At 47.1% G+C, this 17,841-nt stretch overlaps 1 protein-coding gene across 1 annotated transcript in view; it reads left to right on the forward strand.

The window, feature by feature from the left end:
- LOC149340034 (uncharacterized) overlaps positions 1 to 6,447 on the forward strand; it is a 48,255-nt gene extending 41,808 nt beyond the window's left edge. The window contains exons 7-9 of the mRNA XM_089551041.1: positions 819 to 904; positions 3,679 to 3,696; positions 6,202 to 6,447. Coding sequence (XP_089407167.1) covers positions 819 to 904; positions 3,679 to 3,696; positions 6,202 to 6,350 — 253 coding nt within the window. The 3' untranslated portion in view covers positions 6,351 to 6,447. The remainder of the gene's footprint in view (positions 1 to 818; positions 905 to 3,678; positions 3,697 to 6,201) is intronic.
- Positions 6,448 to 17,841: the final 11,394 nt, after the last annotated feature.

A 17,841-nucleotide genomic window follows, 5' to 3' on the forward strand; every position in this document is an offset into this window, starting at 1 on the left:
AGCAATTTTAATTCCCTTATATATATGACATGCATGGCCCTGTTTTCTTTTTTTGCACTAAATTTCTTCAGTGCTCACTAAACAAGTGCTTGATTTTATGTGCGTATTGATTTTGCAATTTTTTTCCCGTAATCATTTTTTTTGTGTTGTATTGAAAAAAAAAAACAGGCTGTTCGCTAAATGCAGGTGCTCAAGGCATTTGAAATTCAGCCTTGGTTATCCTGGCCACATGATTTTAGTTTCAGCCGTGTACTGGGGCGCTTAGGCTCCCCTGAAACTCCTCATCTCTGTGAGATAAGGGGGTTTTCCGTATTCACCTTTCAAAGTCTCCTGATTTTCAGTGATGCCGGTGCCCCACTGAACGGCTGAAAAACAAACCCTACGGCCTGAAAAATATCAACCAGTGCTCTCGTTTTGGGAACCACACGACTAGGTTGTCGGGCTGGCATGTGCCGCCCTTCACCAGTCACGCGCTTTGAACCAGCGTACGCAGTAAAGAAAGTATGCTTGCCTCTCAAGCCTTTTGAGGCTTCGGTAAGACCGCATGTGTATTTCTATGCAGGAATTAAACGATACTGTTATTATTATTGCTATTATTAAAATGTTTTGCCCGAAGGATTGACAAAGTTTGTACTCACTGGCTCATGCACTCTCTCAGTTTGCTGGCACCGGAGTGAGAAACCACAGCTCACGTGAACAAATCAAGGGCTGAATGCCAAATCGGTTTGCTCGTTAAATCGTGAGACTGAGCGTTGAATACTTTATTGACGAAAGGGTGCTCACGGCGAGACTCATGTGCGGATTCTACTTTCCCCCAGGCCTATCGTCAAGGACCTCGTTCTGGTGCTACTCGTCACGCTGTCCATGACGTTGATGCTCACAGCAGCGCTCATCTTGATCGTGAGTGAGTGGCGTTCTCATCAATGTTGCCGCAGCATCGTCTTGTGGGCCCCCTGTGCTCGATTCAAATACGCTGGATGAAATGTGTAGGGATCAGCGTGGAAGTACGCGTAGCACTTCAGTGCGCTGACTGGCTTGCACCACTGTTTTATTCTTTCCAGTGGCACTGTAGCAGGCGCTATACTGTAGCCTGCTTTTGTCTAAAACGAGGCTTGTTGTCCAGAGAGCGTGCATGGCTTCTGAAGACAAGTGAAGTGCTCGCACTTTCGCGGCAAGAAGTCTAAGGCCATTCTCACTGTACCTCCGGAACGTCTCTCGACTTCTGGGCAACGTAACGAAAATCTCTATATTGGTTCTAACTAGTGCAGTTCGTACTTTGCGTACGAAATTCGCGTTTTTCAGATGTGCCGCTGTCTATAAAGTGCGCGAAGATTCTTCTGCTATTCAGAAAGGTGGTTGAAAACAAGCGCGCGTTGGCGCCGCCAGCTCCGAATGCGGTGTGTTTGCAACTGTCGCCATCTGTCGGCTACGACTGTCGCCAGTGCGCATGCGCAGTATAAGCTTGCCATTTGTTTCAACCCGTGGACCTCTGGAGAGCGCAGAGGAGGAAAAGGGCGCTTGTGCAGAGCTGCTCTGTGAAAAAAGCGAGGTGTTGCACATCACCGTGCTCCCCACTGCGATGCAGGACAGGGGATGTGCGCAAAAAGAAGCGTCGCTTCTTCCTCCTTGCTGTTTGCTCTTTATGGTACTCCCTGCAGGAAAACCAGAAGACGTGGTCACTATGTCTGGAACAGGGTGCTTAGGTGCCAGCGTCGATGTTCCGCTTGCCCCCTAAACGCGACGGACTTCGAACCGACAGTAAAGGCAGATGGATGGTTTTAGAAATTATTATTACGGAGTTTCTGCCTTAAACACATGCAGTCTTCCCAGGGGTGTCACAGCGGGCGTGGCAGTACGATTAGCAGCGCTCATCTGGAGCAGAGTGCACGCCAGTTCTCATGGTTTAAGTTTCAAACTCCGCACCCTTCTCAGTAGAGCTGCTTGCCTGGATAACCCTGTCTCTCCGAAGCCATAGAGTTTCTAAATATTACTTAGATGGAAAGCTGGTGCCACCGTCTATGAATGTTTCTTAAAGGGCACTTCATCCACCATGGGAATGCCGGGAAGACAGCATGGCGTACTTGGCTTGGCCCTAAAACACGACTACGACTGCAGAAATGCATATTTTAGCAAATTATATGCTGAAAGGAAGCGTTGTTTTGCAATCAGTATTTCTTGTAATAAAATATGGCAACTGTATATTGCAGTAAATTAGCAGAAAAGCAGATAGGCATAAACGACCACCAAATTTGCCCTTGGTGAGAGAGGGCTTTCTCTTCATACCACTAAATATAGCGAACCGTGGGAAATATTTTTTATCGTTTAACAGACACACTTCTTAAACCAAATATTCTTGCAAAAGATTTTAGTTACGTACTACACTTTAGAAGCTTCCGTTTTCGCATTGTGAAAAACAGAAACGTTTGATATGTGTAGTCTGCTACTGCAGGACGCGCCCTATGTCCGTGCATAGGATATATGTTCGTGCCGTGAGAAACTTGCCCGAGACCGTGCTTTTCAATGAGAAACTAGTGTGCACGCACTCAGTGCCGGCTCTCGGCATGTCCTGGCGTTGCGTTTATAGACTTTGCCAAGAAAAAAACATGAATTAGGAAGCACAAACCTGTCCTACCTCGAGTAAGTGACGGCCGTGTTCACGTTGACAAGTGCAGAACATTGGACCAGTTGGTGTAGCGACATATTCAAGAAAACTTTGTGCGGATTAACGCAAGACGTAGGGAGAAACACGCACACACACACGAGCGCATTGTGTGTGTGTGCGCTCGTTGCGAAACAAGAACACTCTGCGCTCGTGTGTGTATGCGTGTTTCTCCCTACGTCTTGAGTTAACCTGCGCAAAGTTTTCTTGAATATGACAAGTGCAACATGCGGGTATTTGCCTAAATTCATGAAGTGGAAGTCGTTGCTGATGCAATGCGCAGTCACCGCCAGTCTTCGAATACGGTTAACATAAGCTGCGCTTGCCGAAGTACTTTGCTCTTTCAAAGTGTCTCCGAGACTCCTACGAGAAATGTGCAGAATGGTCACAGCAGCAGACTGCTCAGTTCTCAGTTCACACACACAAAAAAAAAAACTGGTTCCCTTCTTTCACATTTCAATGCACAGGCAGCATTGAGGGGCAAACGGGATTTAGGGCTAGTAAGAACCAGACACTGGGCTCAGTTCACTTCGAGTCAAGTGCCTTTGAATGCTTCTGATCTCAAATGAACTGCGGGCGTAGCTGCCCTACAGAACCACGAAGCACACAAAAATCAGTAAAAACTACAGTGATGAAAATGAAACTGAACAAGCAAAAAAATCCAATCCATAGCACAGTCAACAAGCCACTAGATGTCAATCCGGTGTACTGTCTTCCCGGCATGCCTCGCGCGCAAATGGTGGATGAAGTCAAGAGCCGCCAGTTTTCCCTCTAGTGTACAGTTAGAAACTGTCCGAAGCAGTCGCTGGTTGGTGCTGTATATGCGGGGCCATTAATGCCGTAGACATTGCAAATTGTCTCACGTTTTTTTTTAAAGTGCCTTTTAATACGCCCTGTAGATAAACAGTCAAGATTGCTTATCTTGACGCGCTGTTTGAGAAAATGTTCTGTGCATGGCATTTTGACTCTCTAGACTTCTGTGGCGTATGTCAGCTACAGGTGTTGCCTTTTCATTTCAGGTGTCAGAGAAAAGAAAGGTAAGTTCTAAATGACAAAACAACAACTCCCCCCCCCCCCCCCCCCCTTTTTTTTTTAGTGGTACTCCAGAAATTAGAGCAGAAATCAAACCTTCACTTGAGTTCTCGTAATTCGGTCGGCACCCTTCACATGTACAGGTGCCTTCAAAAATGGTCGCAGCACCATGATCCCGTTAAACCTGAATTTTCTCGAAGCCTAGAGACTCAGCCAGGCATTGAGGGGTACTGGGCACAAGTCGAGCAGCCAAATGCAAGCCACACTTTTCAGTTCATTGCTGCATATTTAGACTGCCCAAAAAACGCGCTTGTAAGTTTGCGTTTTCCGAAAACGTTCGCAGGCGCCCATACACATAAAAGCGCGTTCTGTTTATTCGTAAATGCCATGCCATCGACGGCGGTGTGATTTATTGGCAAGGGAGCATTGGTGAATTTCGGTTAACTTGTACGCGGGATTTAAAGACGAAGTGGACAGACCATTCTGCGCAAGGAAATTTGGGACGACACTGAACCGAGCAAGTCTACAAACTCACAATGGCTAGCGGTCTGGCAGGGGGTAGTGCGAGCAATAGATAGCTTGGCTTACGAAGAAACGTCATGAGAGGATAAAGCAGGAGCGTCACTGGTATCGCGCAGTATTTGGAAGAATAGAAGTTCGTTGCCTCCTCCACGTAAGGATAATATATCTAGTACTGTAATGCATCGTGTTTCAGGTTTTTTTTTTTTTAATACACTAGAAAGCAATGACATTAGATCTAAAAAAGTGTTCAGGAAAACGGCGCTGTATTTAGTAGTTTAACACTGAGCAATTTTTTTTTGAAGCGGCGTAAAGCTGCTGCTGCGCAGCCTGTCTTATAGGAAAACTTGTCACTTTGTCATTCTCAACACTTGTCATTCGTAGCAGTCCTTGCTGTAAACTTTTCTCTGTTGTGACGCAACATACAATGTTTACTCGCTCACCTGAATATGAAGTCATCTTTTTATCTTTGAGTACTAGTCGCTATGGCTGCAGTTACACTAATACGTATAATACGACTGATAGTGTATGTTTACTTAATTAAAAATATTTGTTTTTTCTGCTTCGTTTCGGAAATCGATTGCTCTTAAAATAATACTCACCTCTGGAACAACTAAACTGTTTAGGTGCAGTATTTGATTTCATGGGATCCAAATTTTGTTTTTGATTTTCACGAATGCTTCGGAGTACCTTGAAACTTTGGTTGTACTACGGAAGCACCCTTCGCACCGGCAGGACCACCCACCAGCACCCGCCTCCCCCCTCCTATCTAAGGAGCTGCCCACACACCCACCGCCCCCATCGATCAAACTCCGCATCCCACCTTCGTCCACCTCCACCCTCCAGAGGCACAGTCCACCACCCAACTCTACTATCCATAAGCTTCACCCACCACCTACCCACGTACCTACACCCTACACAAGGCCTTTCCTCACTAGGAGCTCACGCAGCAGCGGAACGAAAAAGTGACGGCGAAACCAGATTCAAGAACGCAGTGGGAAAGCCAGCTACCCTTCAGAGGCTGTACCCGCCAGCCACCTCCTCAGGCCTACCACCCTAGGTGGATAGCTGCCCACCCTCCCGCCGCCACCTTCGTCCCACCTCTTCACCCTGCCTCTCCTCCACCTTACAAAAGCGCCTCCCGCGTCCTACCCACCCACCTCCGCACACTCACACCCTCCATGAAATTATGTCGCGTGTGTGAAGCCTCAGCTTAGAGCAACGACATTCATTAGAGTGAAAGCATCCAAGTGATTGAAGGTAATTCCAGCTGCTTGCTCAAATTTGTCGGATCAGATGTCTGATCGTCCCGTATTTTTTTTTTAACTAGGCTTTAGCTGGATGCTGAGTGGTAGAAGTTGAGATCCTCAATACAAGAGGTTAGAAGCAGCGAAGTGGGGCGTGTTCTTGGGTAGCCCTGTTGATAGGAATGGGATGACCTCTTGCGTGTAGCCAAGTTAATCACACTGGCTGTGTCGCCGCATTTCCGAATGGCCCACCATGGCTTTGCGAAGCTCGCGCATGTCATCGATTGCCTGAGCTTGTATGTAGCAGGATGCTTGTTCTCAAACTAATACTTAGTAGAGAAGCCAGGAAGCCTGTCGAAGCCGAGTGTCATGGGCGTCGTATGTCATGCACAAAAACTCCCGTGGACTCCTGCAGGCCAAGGAGGATGATATCGAGGTGGTCCTGAGTCACACGCGGCACATGGTCGGGTGGACATGTAGGAGAAATGGAAGCAGTGCAGATATCCCTTCCACACCTTCGTCCCCAGAAAGGGAGACAATTGAAAATATGTCTTTATAACGACAGTGCTACGGTCTGATATGGCTGAGATCACTGATATCCGCTGCTCGATATATAGAAGAAAGAAAGTTCAGCCGGGGACGGGTTGAGTGCGTTACGTAAAACTAAAAGGGCTTACAGTAAGAAACGGAACGGTGTAAGCGTATGACTTTCGCGTTATTGTTATGATTGCGTCCACTTTCCAGGCGACGATGAAGAAAACGGAGATATGACGGACACGACTGTGCGGGAGGTGACGACGACAGCGACAGAAGCCGAAGTCGCAACCCCGGTAGCCGTGCCACTGCATGCCGACAGCGTCGACAAGGTCAACGCTCACTACACTATGAACTGAAAGCGAAAAAGATGGAATGATGTAGAGTGCTGATTTCTTTAACAACAATTGGTACTTCCAGAGATATTCTCAACGGATTAAAAAAAGCTGAAATGTATTCCGCTTGCAGTCCATTTTCGTCTCTGTATTGTCCGACTACTTCTATTGCTCCACAAGCCTTTGAATGTGAATTCCACCCTTGAATATATTCTGAAGGCATGCAGAGATGATCTCGCGATAAATAAATTCTATTGAGCTTGCATGCTCTGGTCATGAACATCGTTTAAGATGTAGTTTGTGCGCTTATAACTTTCACATCGGCCCGAGCTCGACGCTGGTACTCTGCGCCGGGCTACCACGTTGTCGCAGGGCAGACAAGAGGTGCAGACAGCAATTGTAAATGTGGCCAAGATAGTGTCTGTGAGCGACACCGTAGTGGAGGGCTCCGAATTAATTCCGACCGCTTTGTCTTTGGGAAGCAGCCAGCGCGTGAAGCCAAGGTGTGCTATGCATTGCGAAGTGCATGCTGAGCGTTTAAACGCATGCACAATGTGAAGGTGCACAAGGCGCATCAGAGTGCGCTAATCTGAAAAGGGCGAATTGCTTTAAGCACGAAGAATCAAGTGCGGGACAAATTTGATTTTGGCGCTTCCTCACAAAACCCGGAACACTAAAGCTCCGCCTGAAGGGTATGGTGCTATAGCGATAATGGGTTGATGCCAATATATGCGGAGTTCGTCAATCTCGACTTTACATTCATAGGTCCTTGGGAGTCTTCATACCACTCCTGGCGCAGTGGTGCAGCGATTAAGTGATGGCAGGTTCTGCCCTGCGATGGCAGGTGCTGTCACCGGCGGGGCTTGTCAAACCAAGGTTGCTCTTCCCGACCGACCTTTCGCGAGCAATCATTAATTTAACTGGCACCTGCCACGGCGGGCTGTTAACTCACAATCCGTTGCGCAGGTTTTCCGGATTTTCTGCTGAACGTTGAGTTTTCCAGCGCACATGCGATGATTAGGCATCGCGTAGCTGCCTTGAGGATTTCTCTGCCATAGTGGAGGAAACCTGGGCCAGCTAGAGGTGCTGGCCAGAGGAAGCTGCGCCGCCCTGCGCATAACCATGCGCCCTAAATCCTTTAATGTTGCGTACGGTGCTGAACTCAAAATGTTTTCTCTCTCTCAAAAGAAGGAATAAAGCATGAAATGTTTTTGTTCTTATAAAAGTAATTTTATTGAGCTCGCATGCTCAGGTGTCATGGGTGTTAAAATGGAAACAAGGGAAAGGGTGACAGACAAGCATTAACATATAATTACTGCACAGTATACACACCGAACTGGCTAAAAAATGCTAGGAGAATAGAAGACAGGCGAAGCACGCGTTGTGACGGCTTGTATCGGGTAGAGTATCTCTCTTTACAAGGAAATACAAGGAAAAAGCATACGTTAAAAATAAATTACAAAATTTGAAAATTTTATTCGAAAAGAGGACGACAGTGACAGAGACGCACAGAAAGGCATTCGAAAGCCGTGCTTGAAAGAAGAGCATGTATTCTTTATCAGTGAACGACGGCTGCGAACAGCGACAACCACTGACCATGACAATCGCGGCGGCCATGAAGGAGCTTGTATGGTGTTGACCGAAGAAAGATGAGATGTGATCGTAAAGAGCCCCTATGCTATTAATATGCGTTCCTGTTCCCTGGGACTGCTTTCTTTTCATAACATGGCGTTTCGATGGTTAACGTCAAACATTTAGTCCTTCCGCGTGACAAATATAAGGACAAAGCACTGATTTCGCTCGTTCTCTCATGCAGATCAATTTCTTTGCTTATGCTGTCCCGTGGACTGAAAGGATGCATAATACTGCCTCCCACCCAGCAGTGTGTTCCAGGCATTGTCGTTTTCCTTACAATAACTATATACAGTGATACCATAACAAAATGTTTCCTATTAGCCCCGATGCAGGCTCCCAAACTCTATTTCAGTAATTAAAAGTTTTCACCACCACCACCGATGCAGTACTAAAGCCTGTGTCAGAGTGGCATAGCCAGTTCAAATAAAGAGAAGTGCATGCATTACTACCTGCACGCATTTTGACCAGCTGTTCGTGCAAGCTTTTTAGACATGCATGAGCGGCTGTGCAGAGCGCATTAGGTGAAGGTAACCAAAATGACATTTCTAGGGACCTATCCGGATCACGCACAGGAACTCGTTGAATGGAGCCCTCAACGTTTCCTGGATTACGCTAGGTGGCATTTTCTGGTAGACTTGTCGGGTAACAATTCTACTCTAAGTGGCTGTGTACCTAAACGGTGCCTCTGTTTTTATTGTACACGTACACCAGTTGCTACTTCGCTCGAGCGAAGCGAGTGGGCGAGACGGAGATGCTCCGAGAGTAGCCGCTCACTGACGTCTGAAACGGCGGAAGGGGGCGCCCGAAGTGGAAATTCAGACAGGACGGCCTACCTCGCACATAATGGGATTACACGAACTCTGAAATGAATGGGTAGGACTCGCTTCGTGCAGCTACAGAGTTAGGGCTCATCGTATAAATGGCATCTCCAATACGGAGTGCGCCAATACTCCTTAATCGCATTCTCACCTACGGTTGTCCCGTGTACAGTGCGATATCAGTGCACGTTAAAGAACTCTAGGTGGCCGAAATTTTGGAGCCCTTCACTACGAAATTTCTCATAGCTTGAGTCGCTTTCGGACGTTAGAGCCCCATAATCCAAACCATCACCTTCGGTTGTGGCTACATACGAAGCGAGCTCTTCTAACTCTTGAATTTTCCGGCTCAGTTATACGGTCAGCACAGTTGTCAAAGAGGTTAGTTGATGACTTTTGTGCTAAATACTATGTCTGAATGCGCTAAGGTTTTCACGAAGACACACCGCAAAACACGTGGACCTACAATTGGATGCGACGGGACGATTTCACTCCATCGATTTCACTCAGCAACAATTGAGTTGGGTCAGTAGCGGAGGTAAAGGAAAAAAAAAAACAGTGACAGATATGAGCATGTGCATCTGCTATACGCGTCTAGTAAGAAATATAGACCTTATTCGCTATCAGATTTGGCGGGCAGCCGGAGGCTCCTACATGGCAACGGCTCCTGCCTCTGATAGACCATGGATAAAACTCCGTTGTGCCGTTTGTGCGCGAGGCCATGCAGGCCTTAACGCGTAGCTTTACCGCGCCGCCTGAATCGTTTCAGGCGCCGGCTGTAGTTAACAGCACATGCGCACTGTGCGCTTGCGGAGTAGAAGAATAAAAGGCATACCGATGCACGACAGGGCATGCTACTGCGCTGTTCTGGTGCATAGTGCCCTTAATGAACATTGTAAAACGCCACACACTTGACGGACTGCTTTTCCGTTTTACGCACTCGTCAGCTTTCTAAACACATCACCATGGTCTCACTGGCTGGCAGAGAAAGTTCGTTGTGATGTGTGCAATGTGCACGCGATATTCGTGTATCTCACTGGCGTTGGCTTCAAGCTGCAAAAGAACTGTGCCTGATACATTATGAGCTTTGGGATTAAAGGGTCACGAGTGGAATCTACCCTGGAGGCAGGTTGTTCGATGAGTTGGTGAAGTCTTGCGCGCCCCATGTTGCCAGTTAGGCAGCTTGCTAGTGAGTGCGTGCTATCTACATGAAATGCCCGCGCATTGCTCAACATCTTCTTTTGCCGTCAACACTATTTGTGCTCTGTTTGTGATATATCTGCCCTTTATCTCGTGCTTTTGGCAGGAGGTTCCTCACTTAGTCTTCTTTGAAACAATCGTCTTATGTCTTCCCATTCTTGGCATTGCTGTATAGTGCATAATATGCACAATTAGTAAACGCTGTCATAGCGGCTGTACATGCCCCTTGCGAATTTCTAGCTCCGCATCGAAAACGAAGGTGGCTGGCCGAAATGCACCAATGTGTAGCAGATTGAAGTTCAGGTCAGTACACGTAATGCACTCACTAAGGCGGTAGTCGCGGTTGGCGGTGCTGCGGAAAGGTTAAGGAAACCAGACCTCACGGAGGCCGCTGCATGGTCATCCGAAGAACACAACGAAAATCTCAACTGTCGTGCACCTTTCTCCCTCCGCTATCATTCAAGGACGGGCCAAAAAAAAGCCCACCCTCCACTTGTGTTTGCTCCCTCTGTGATGAAGTGTACAGGCTTCCGGAGACGTGAATCCCCAGTACCGCCGCCTTAACCCGATAACGTTGGCCCGTTGTTTTCATCCGGCTGCCCTATTTTCCTCGGTGCGCCTCGTGAGAAACGCGGGAAAGAAATGCTTCCGTGGACATACGTCTTCCGGGCCGCTGATCCGTGTAGAGCGCACTACTTCAGGGAGTTCCCTATCCATCCGCAGTCGCCGGAGCGCTCTTTATAAATGGGCCGCCCCGGTTCCGGACTGCGCTCCGCTCCTGGCGGCGGCTCTTCGGGGCTTCAACCCCTTCGCCCTGCTTGTCTTCTGCGCTTGCGAGCTCTCCTTCATCAATCTCACTTCTCTTGTTGATTGGGTTGCTCAAAACTTTCCCATTTGTAGTTGTCCATTTAAGAAGCGCACAAATTTTTAAGCACCTGCTACGGCTCTTTGGGAATGACGCAGCCTCGGGGGTACTTTCGCCCTCGCATTTCTTTCCATTCACCGCTTTGGAAAGAAGCTCGGTCACGCGAATAAACTTATGCCTGATCTTAATCAAGGTGTTCGTGACGCACGACCATATTACATGTATATTGAAGTTCGAAAACTTCAATGCTTGTAGCTTTGCGACGCCCTCAGTTCTTGGTCCTCCGCTTAACCTTTCAACCATTCAGCGCATGCTACTTTATTAACACCGTGATTACAACCAGTGGGCTCAAGTTGGCACTTTTGTAATCGCCTTGTCTTCACTCGTGTTGAGGGAGGGGGCTTAAAAGGTACATGTTGGAGGTGTGCCGGGTGGTGTGACTGGCAAGTCGTTTCTGGGCGACGGAAATGTGTCTCTCTGTATATAGCTGCCAATACAAGACAGCTTCCTTTTTCCATAGTGTGCGGTAGCGGAAAGGGAGCATGCGGTGGTTCTGAAAGAGAGGGAGCGGAGAGGGAGCATGCGGCGGCCGTGTAAGTACAGTCGCGAGCAAAAAATATTAGCACAGATCACTGGCGATCAGAATTCGTATATCTCACCACGCGGCGCTGCGGTACGCAGACCTGCCTAACGGGCCGTTTCCATGTTTGCAGCCTAGGGGGGGACGGCAGGAAGTCAGTTTTATAAAGCGTGCACCACCCGAGCGTTGAAGTGCCGACCCTACGTGACTGCGCTTGCGGCATTTATTTTGGCTCGGTTATCGCGAGCAAAGATGCCTTCTTTTTATTACTGTTTTTTTTTATGTCCGCGATGGTTTGTCAAAAGGAACTCGCAGGAACAATAGATGATAGCGGTGCTTTTAGCCAGTAATTTTGCTTTCCGTGACAGTCCGCTGAACCCCCCTAATACTGTAGAATGGGAACGGCCCGGCACTCTCGTTATCAGCCTCTTCGCTACCCGCAGTGCCACGCGTTGTCATTCCGGCGCTCTGGTGTTCCGTCATGTGTGCTAATCTTTTTTACCCGCGACTGTACCCTGCGTAGGAGAAATTTCCACTGACACGAGCGTCAGGGGAGACCAATTACTCGCGCGACGGGGTCTCCTAAATGGCTTAAGCTGGAGGGTTTCGTAGAAGCGAAATCTACCAGCTTTTCGCTTTTTGCACCTTATCAGATGGATTCTATTGCGTATCAATAGGCGATTGACAATAATTTTGAGCTCAGTTGATTTTGCGGCTCTTGCTGTAAATTCCTATCTCCCATGCCGCGGAAAGTAAGCTAAAGTGGGTAAGGGGAAAACGCCTCGCATTAAGCAAATGTTTCATATATATATATATATATATATATATATATATATATATATATATATATATATATCAGTGTCATACAGAAAAGTGAACAGCGTAACAAGGTTGATTAAAGTTCATCTATGTTCATATTTTTTTTGTCTTAAACTCGTTTTAACCTGTGTGAACCGGAGCGGAATTTCGTTCCGGAGCCGAACCCGAAACTGAACCCAAACGGCGTAAACCCGAACCGAATCCGCAAAAATTCCGGTTCGCCGCAGCGGTGTCTCAGTGGTTATGGCGCTCGGCTGCTGATCTGAAAGACGCGGGTCCGATCCCTGCTGAGGCGGTCGAATTTCGATGGAGGCTATATTCTTGAGGCCCGTGTACTGTGCGATGTCAGTGCACATTAAAGAACCCCATGTGGTCGAAATTTTTGGAGCCCTTCGCTACGGCGTCCCTCATAGCCCGAGTCGCTTTGGGATGTTTAAACGCCAATAAACCACAAACAAATCAAAAATTCCGGTTCGGCACCCTGGTTCGGTCTTGCTGCTTCACCTTAGGTGTCTCCCGATAGAGAGGGCATGAGCGAAAGCAGTGTAAAGCATCCGAAGAAGGGATGAAAACTTCTCCGTTTGATAAAGCTGCGGCGAAGAAAGAAGTTGGCAGCGAACACGATGCCGGCAGGCGTGTGGGTGTGAATAATGCGCGCACCAGGCGCCGGGTTCCTTCGCTTCAAGGCGTTCGTTGACGAAGCTGGTGGCGGTATTTGTGCCCGGCGAGCCGCGGGTGAATGGCTGCGCGGGATCGTGAAAGGGATTGATGCGGCGAGGAAAAGATTGAAAAGAAGCTGCGCGATCAGCTCACGCCCGGTGAATCCCTTGGCCTGCATAATTCATGTCGCCTTTATGCCGAAAGCACTGACTCGGCCCGCGGATCCGGTTGCCATTTCGATCATTATGCGCGACATCTTGCGCTACAGCTGCTTTTTGTCAGCTTTCTTTTTCAACGTGGTTCGAAGTGTGCTGCTGGAGACATTTCGGTTTTTATTTTGTACTATTGAGCTAGACTGAAGGTTTAGCACGTCTGTTCGGTGTTTCTTGTTAAAAATTGGAAACGACTTTAGTTACTCCTAACCACGTTTTGCTTTTGTAACGGTGTATCGCTGGGCTAGCGCACGGCAAAAAATGATAAAAATAGGCTCTATAACACATTGTGTTTTGACTCATGGTTTCCTGGTAACCTTAGTCAACTTAGTGAAGCAAATATATGATCCTGTAGGACCGGCTGAACCTACTAAAATTGAGGGTTCGTATGATAGCTCCACTGGCGATTGCATGATGCTATACTTGTACATAATTTCATAACGACAGGACGAGAACGAAGTTCTTGTCGCTATAAAAAAAAAAAAACGACGCTTACTATTGTGGTAATGCCGATTTCAACGACAGCATTGCGGACATAGGGTACAGGTAAAGCTGTGATATCACTGTTATATTTAAGTAATGGCGTCATAGATAAGTTACAGCGAATGCATGGTGACGTCACGAGTAAAATCATTGCATTCGGTATCCAGTTGGTGACTGGCATTCTAGGTGATCAGCGTGGCGTGTTGTGATAACGGCATGCGTGCAGTTACTTCAGTGTGATCAGTCATTGTGCGCCTTGCCATGACCTTAAGCATTACGTCACTTCAGTATGACCAATCGGCGTGGTGCGTTGTAATGACGTTGTGCGTGACATTGCATTATTCTGACCAACATGTGCGTGTGTGTGTGTTGCCATGAGGCAATGACGTCACTTCATTGCGACTAATCAGGACTTGGAGTTGTAATGACGTCATGCGTGGCCTCATTTCATTCTGTTGAATCAGCGTAACGCCATGTATCTAGTTTTTACGTGAACACCGACGACACATAAAGAAAAACGAGGCTCAACAGCTATCGCCGGAAAACTCCTAAAACTCGTGACCACTGAACATTAAAGTAATCTGTAGAGGCTTGGGTTTTATGCTTGTCATCAGATTGGCGACATGGGGGTTGAAGATGTGAACTGAATGATTAAGTGTAGGACTGCGACGGGTAAACGTCCGTGCGGCCGGCGATCACGTGTTGCAGAAAGCGTATACGCCGTGCCATACGTGCAGTGCACTCCCTTCATTGGGCAAGCATAAATTGGTCATGCATACATTCCAAAATAAAGTCTATATTTCTACTGTCATATCAAGGCCTCATTTGGTGCGCGATTGGTGTCGCTAGTTTCTCACAGCTGCTCTTGGTGAAGGAAGAATCCTTGCGGTATGTGGCGAATGTTCCTAACAGTTACCATTCTAGTTTGCTTAACTTTGCAATTCAATTTTTACCCCTTATTTGAAGTGCAAACTTATGGGGTCTTCATTCTTTACTCTCGCAATACTTGCAGCGCCACTAGGACATTATAGTCATTGTGGCACTGAGTTTCGCGGGCTAATTGCAGTCATAACCTTACAGAGCGACTCGCCAAGCTGAAAAATGAAAGCATTCATCTGACACTCCCGACGTCGAGAAACATCGATCATGCTCACTCCACGGACTAACCGCTGCAAATGATCCCTGCCGTACCGGCTTTCTCGTTTATAAAACACCTTAGATAAAGGATGATTTCATTCTGTTCGTAGTTATAAAATTCTGATTTTTTTTTTATTGGGTTTGCCGGAGTTATATGTTATGCAATGCGCTTCAAATATGGGTTTGTGTTCATGCTATTTCTGCCATGGAAATGCAGCTACATGAGATGTTCATAGCTGTAAAATCTTCCAAATTTTATTGGGAGCGGACTCCGCCAAGCAGTTATCAGGGCTTTTGATTCGGTCTCCGCCACAGAAAAAAAAGTAATTAAAACAAATTGAATTGATTTATGTCTCATAAAAACTTCCCCATGCCATACAGTTCGGGAACACGGTCGACGCTAAATGTTGTCATTGTAAAGCATAGCGAAGTGGCCATAACTTTTCTGATTTCAGTTTCAAAACCATTCGGAAAAGCTTAAGCTCGATGTTTGTTCTGTATCTTCTGGCAAAAAGATACAAGGCAGGACTTATCCCGTTTTATATAGTATTGTCGCCCTGGCAGGGCTGACACAGTTTCACGCTCAATGATGTAACTTAAGGATATTTTTTTTTTTTCTGGGCATAGTTTTAGCGTGAAATGCTTAATCAGGCACGCAGTACGTTGCAAGGGTCATTTCGTTTTGTAATCCACATCGTTTCTTACGAACAGTACTAAGGCGAGAGGAATGAAGGAACGCGAAAAACAAGCTGAAGTTGACTGACATCAAAATGCGAGCCCCCAAAACGCCAAGCCTAACTGGAAGTAAAGAAGAAAGAGAAAGAAGAGTGTGAATGCGAATGAGCAAAGTGCTCGGTGTGAAAAGAAATATTAAACACGCATTCTTGGCTGTTCCGATAGACTCGCGTTCCAGCAGACATGACGCCTATCGCTTGGCATACCAGACGTGCGTTCGTTCTGAGCCCAACGTTTTGTTCGTTGTAAGTTTTATCGCCGCTGAATACTTTCTTCGTTTCATGACCGCTTGCATTTTTCGGTGTGGCTAGGAGAAAAACAAGCGGCAGCCGCGGTGATCGTCGCACGTACAAAAGCCCAATCGCTCCTTTCCAGAACGAAGCGCAAGGCAAAGTTAAAAAAACAAAAAAACAAAGACAGGCATGATGGGAAAGGAAATGCGGCGGAGACCGCCTTCACAGCTGCGCGAGCTCCCTGCGGTCCCTGCGCATGTATAGAGAAAGCCATGTCGGCTTTGACTGGCGTCTCACGGGCGCGCAAATATTTTGACACTTTGCTAAAGAATGCGTTCTTGAAAGCAGCCCACCAGTGGTCGCGCCACTGCTCAGTGCTTCATATCTTGCCCCACGTTTCTCGGTAGTTTTATGCCTGTAAGTCCACGTGCTCGAGAGTGCCAAACGTGGCTGCGCATTTTTTTTTGTCTTGCGGAATTCCGACGGAGTCAAAAGAATAATCGAAATATACGCTTGTAGTTTTCTTCTCTCCACCTTCTGAAAGCGTGGACGAGGGTTAAAAAACAGCAAATGTATGCCGAAGAAAATACGTCGAACAGCCACGGCCTCGATCTCGCAGCAGCTGGAATCGCCGCGGCTGTCTGAGGTTTCGCATTCATGATATATGTGCTGGATCGCCTGCGGTCAGGCTTCGAAACAAAAATAAACAAATCTCAGAAAAGAACGGAGACGGGAAAGTTCTGGTGCGGTCAAAACTTTGTTTAAGCGGCAGTTCGCTTTTCGATTTTGCAGATGCCAGGGATGGGAGAGACGTGTTTGAAGTATTCTGCGGGAACAGACGAGTCAGGAGGCCCTGTGTCGTAGCGTTTTCTGCTCTGCTAGCCTTGCTACTTCCAATCAAAAGAAACAAAAAAGAGAATAGGAAAACGGGGAGGGGACTGCGTGAAAGTGTTCCGTCTCGAAATTTGAGCGCTTCATGGACTATGCTTGGAGTGCCGCAGCGGTTTCGTAACAACTTGACAGAGTCGATCTGAGAGGGCGATGTTTTTGGTGACTGAGTAAAAAGCCGCAACGACGCGCACTTGTTTTTCTTGGTAATTTTTTTATACCATGAATTTTTATGATGCGAATTGGCTTCGCTGAAGGTTTTCGAGACGAGTGAATCGTAAGCCTCCAGATTAGAAAAAATGCAACTTTCACGCGTGCGTTTGTGATGAAAACCGCCAAATCCTTCACGCAGGCTCTTAGTCATTATCATCAAAATCATCATCATCATCGCTATAATCATCATCTGCCTGTCCGTGTCCACTGCAGGACAAAGGCATCTCCCGTATCTCTCCAATTAACCCTGTCCTGTGCCAGCTGAGGCCACCTTGTCCTCGAAAGCTTCCTAATCTTATCCGCCCACAAAACTTTCCGCCTGCCCTGCTACGCTTGCCTTCTCTTAGAATCCCCTCCATTACCCTTAAGGACCAGCGGCTATTTTTCCTTCGCATTACATGCCCTGCCCAAGCCCACTTCTTCCTCTTGATTTCAAGTAGGATGTCATTAAGTCGTGCTTGTCCCCTGATCCACTCCACTCTCTTCCTGTCAGTTAATCTTACACCTATTATTTTAGTTTCCATAGTTTGTAACTTTTTCCTCTATATAAGTAAGACCCAATTCGTTCGCTTCCAGTTTTCTTTACCCTAGTTTGGTGGCGACAAGGTACAGCTGTTATATACAAGCTGTAAGCACTAAGAACCAAGTACATGTGTCGGACCGGTGCCATCATACTAGCGCATTTTAAAATGTCGAAGTTGAAGCAGGAGTCAAGTTAGGTATTCGGCTTCAGAGCGTTAAATGGCTTAGGATGTTTGTGTAAAGTTCGATTCCGAAAGAAGTACTGGGTTAACAATGACATCATTGCAAAGCGGCGGCTTATGTCAGTCACTCAGAAGCATTTCAGCGGTAACTTTTGACCCTGGTGTATTATTGTGCATATTAGTCTTACCAGCTTTTCTTCGGCACTGAACAAGTTCAGCAGGAGGAATAAGCCAAACTAGAGCAAGGAAGCATGCTAAGCATTAGATGGAGTCTTTTTACCAGTTTTTTTTTTCTAATCGCAGTGTACGAGCAACCTAAAGCGCCAGCTCGTGCTA

This window comes from Amblyomma mixtum, chromosome 6 (assembly GCF_055824585.1).
Source record: "Amblyomma mixtum isolate Tamu chromosome 6, ASM5582458v1, whole genome shotgun sequence".
Lineage (NCBI taxonomy): Eukaryota > Metazoa > Arthropoda > Arachnida > Ixodida > Ixodidae > Amblyomma > Amblyomma mixtum.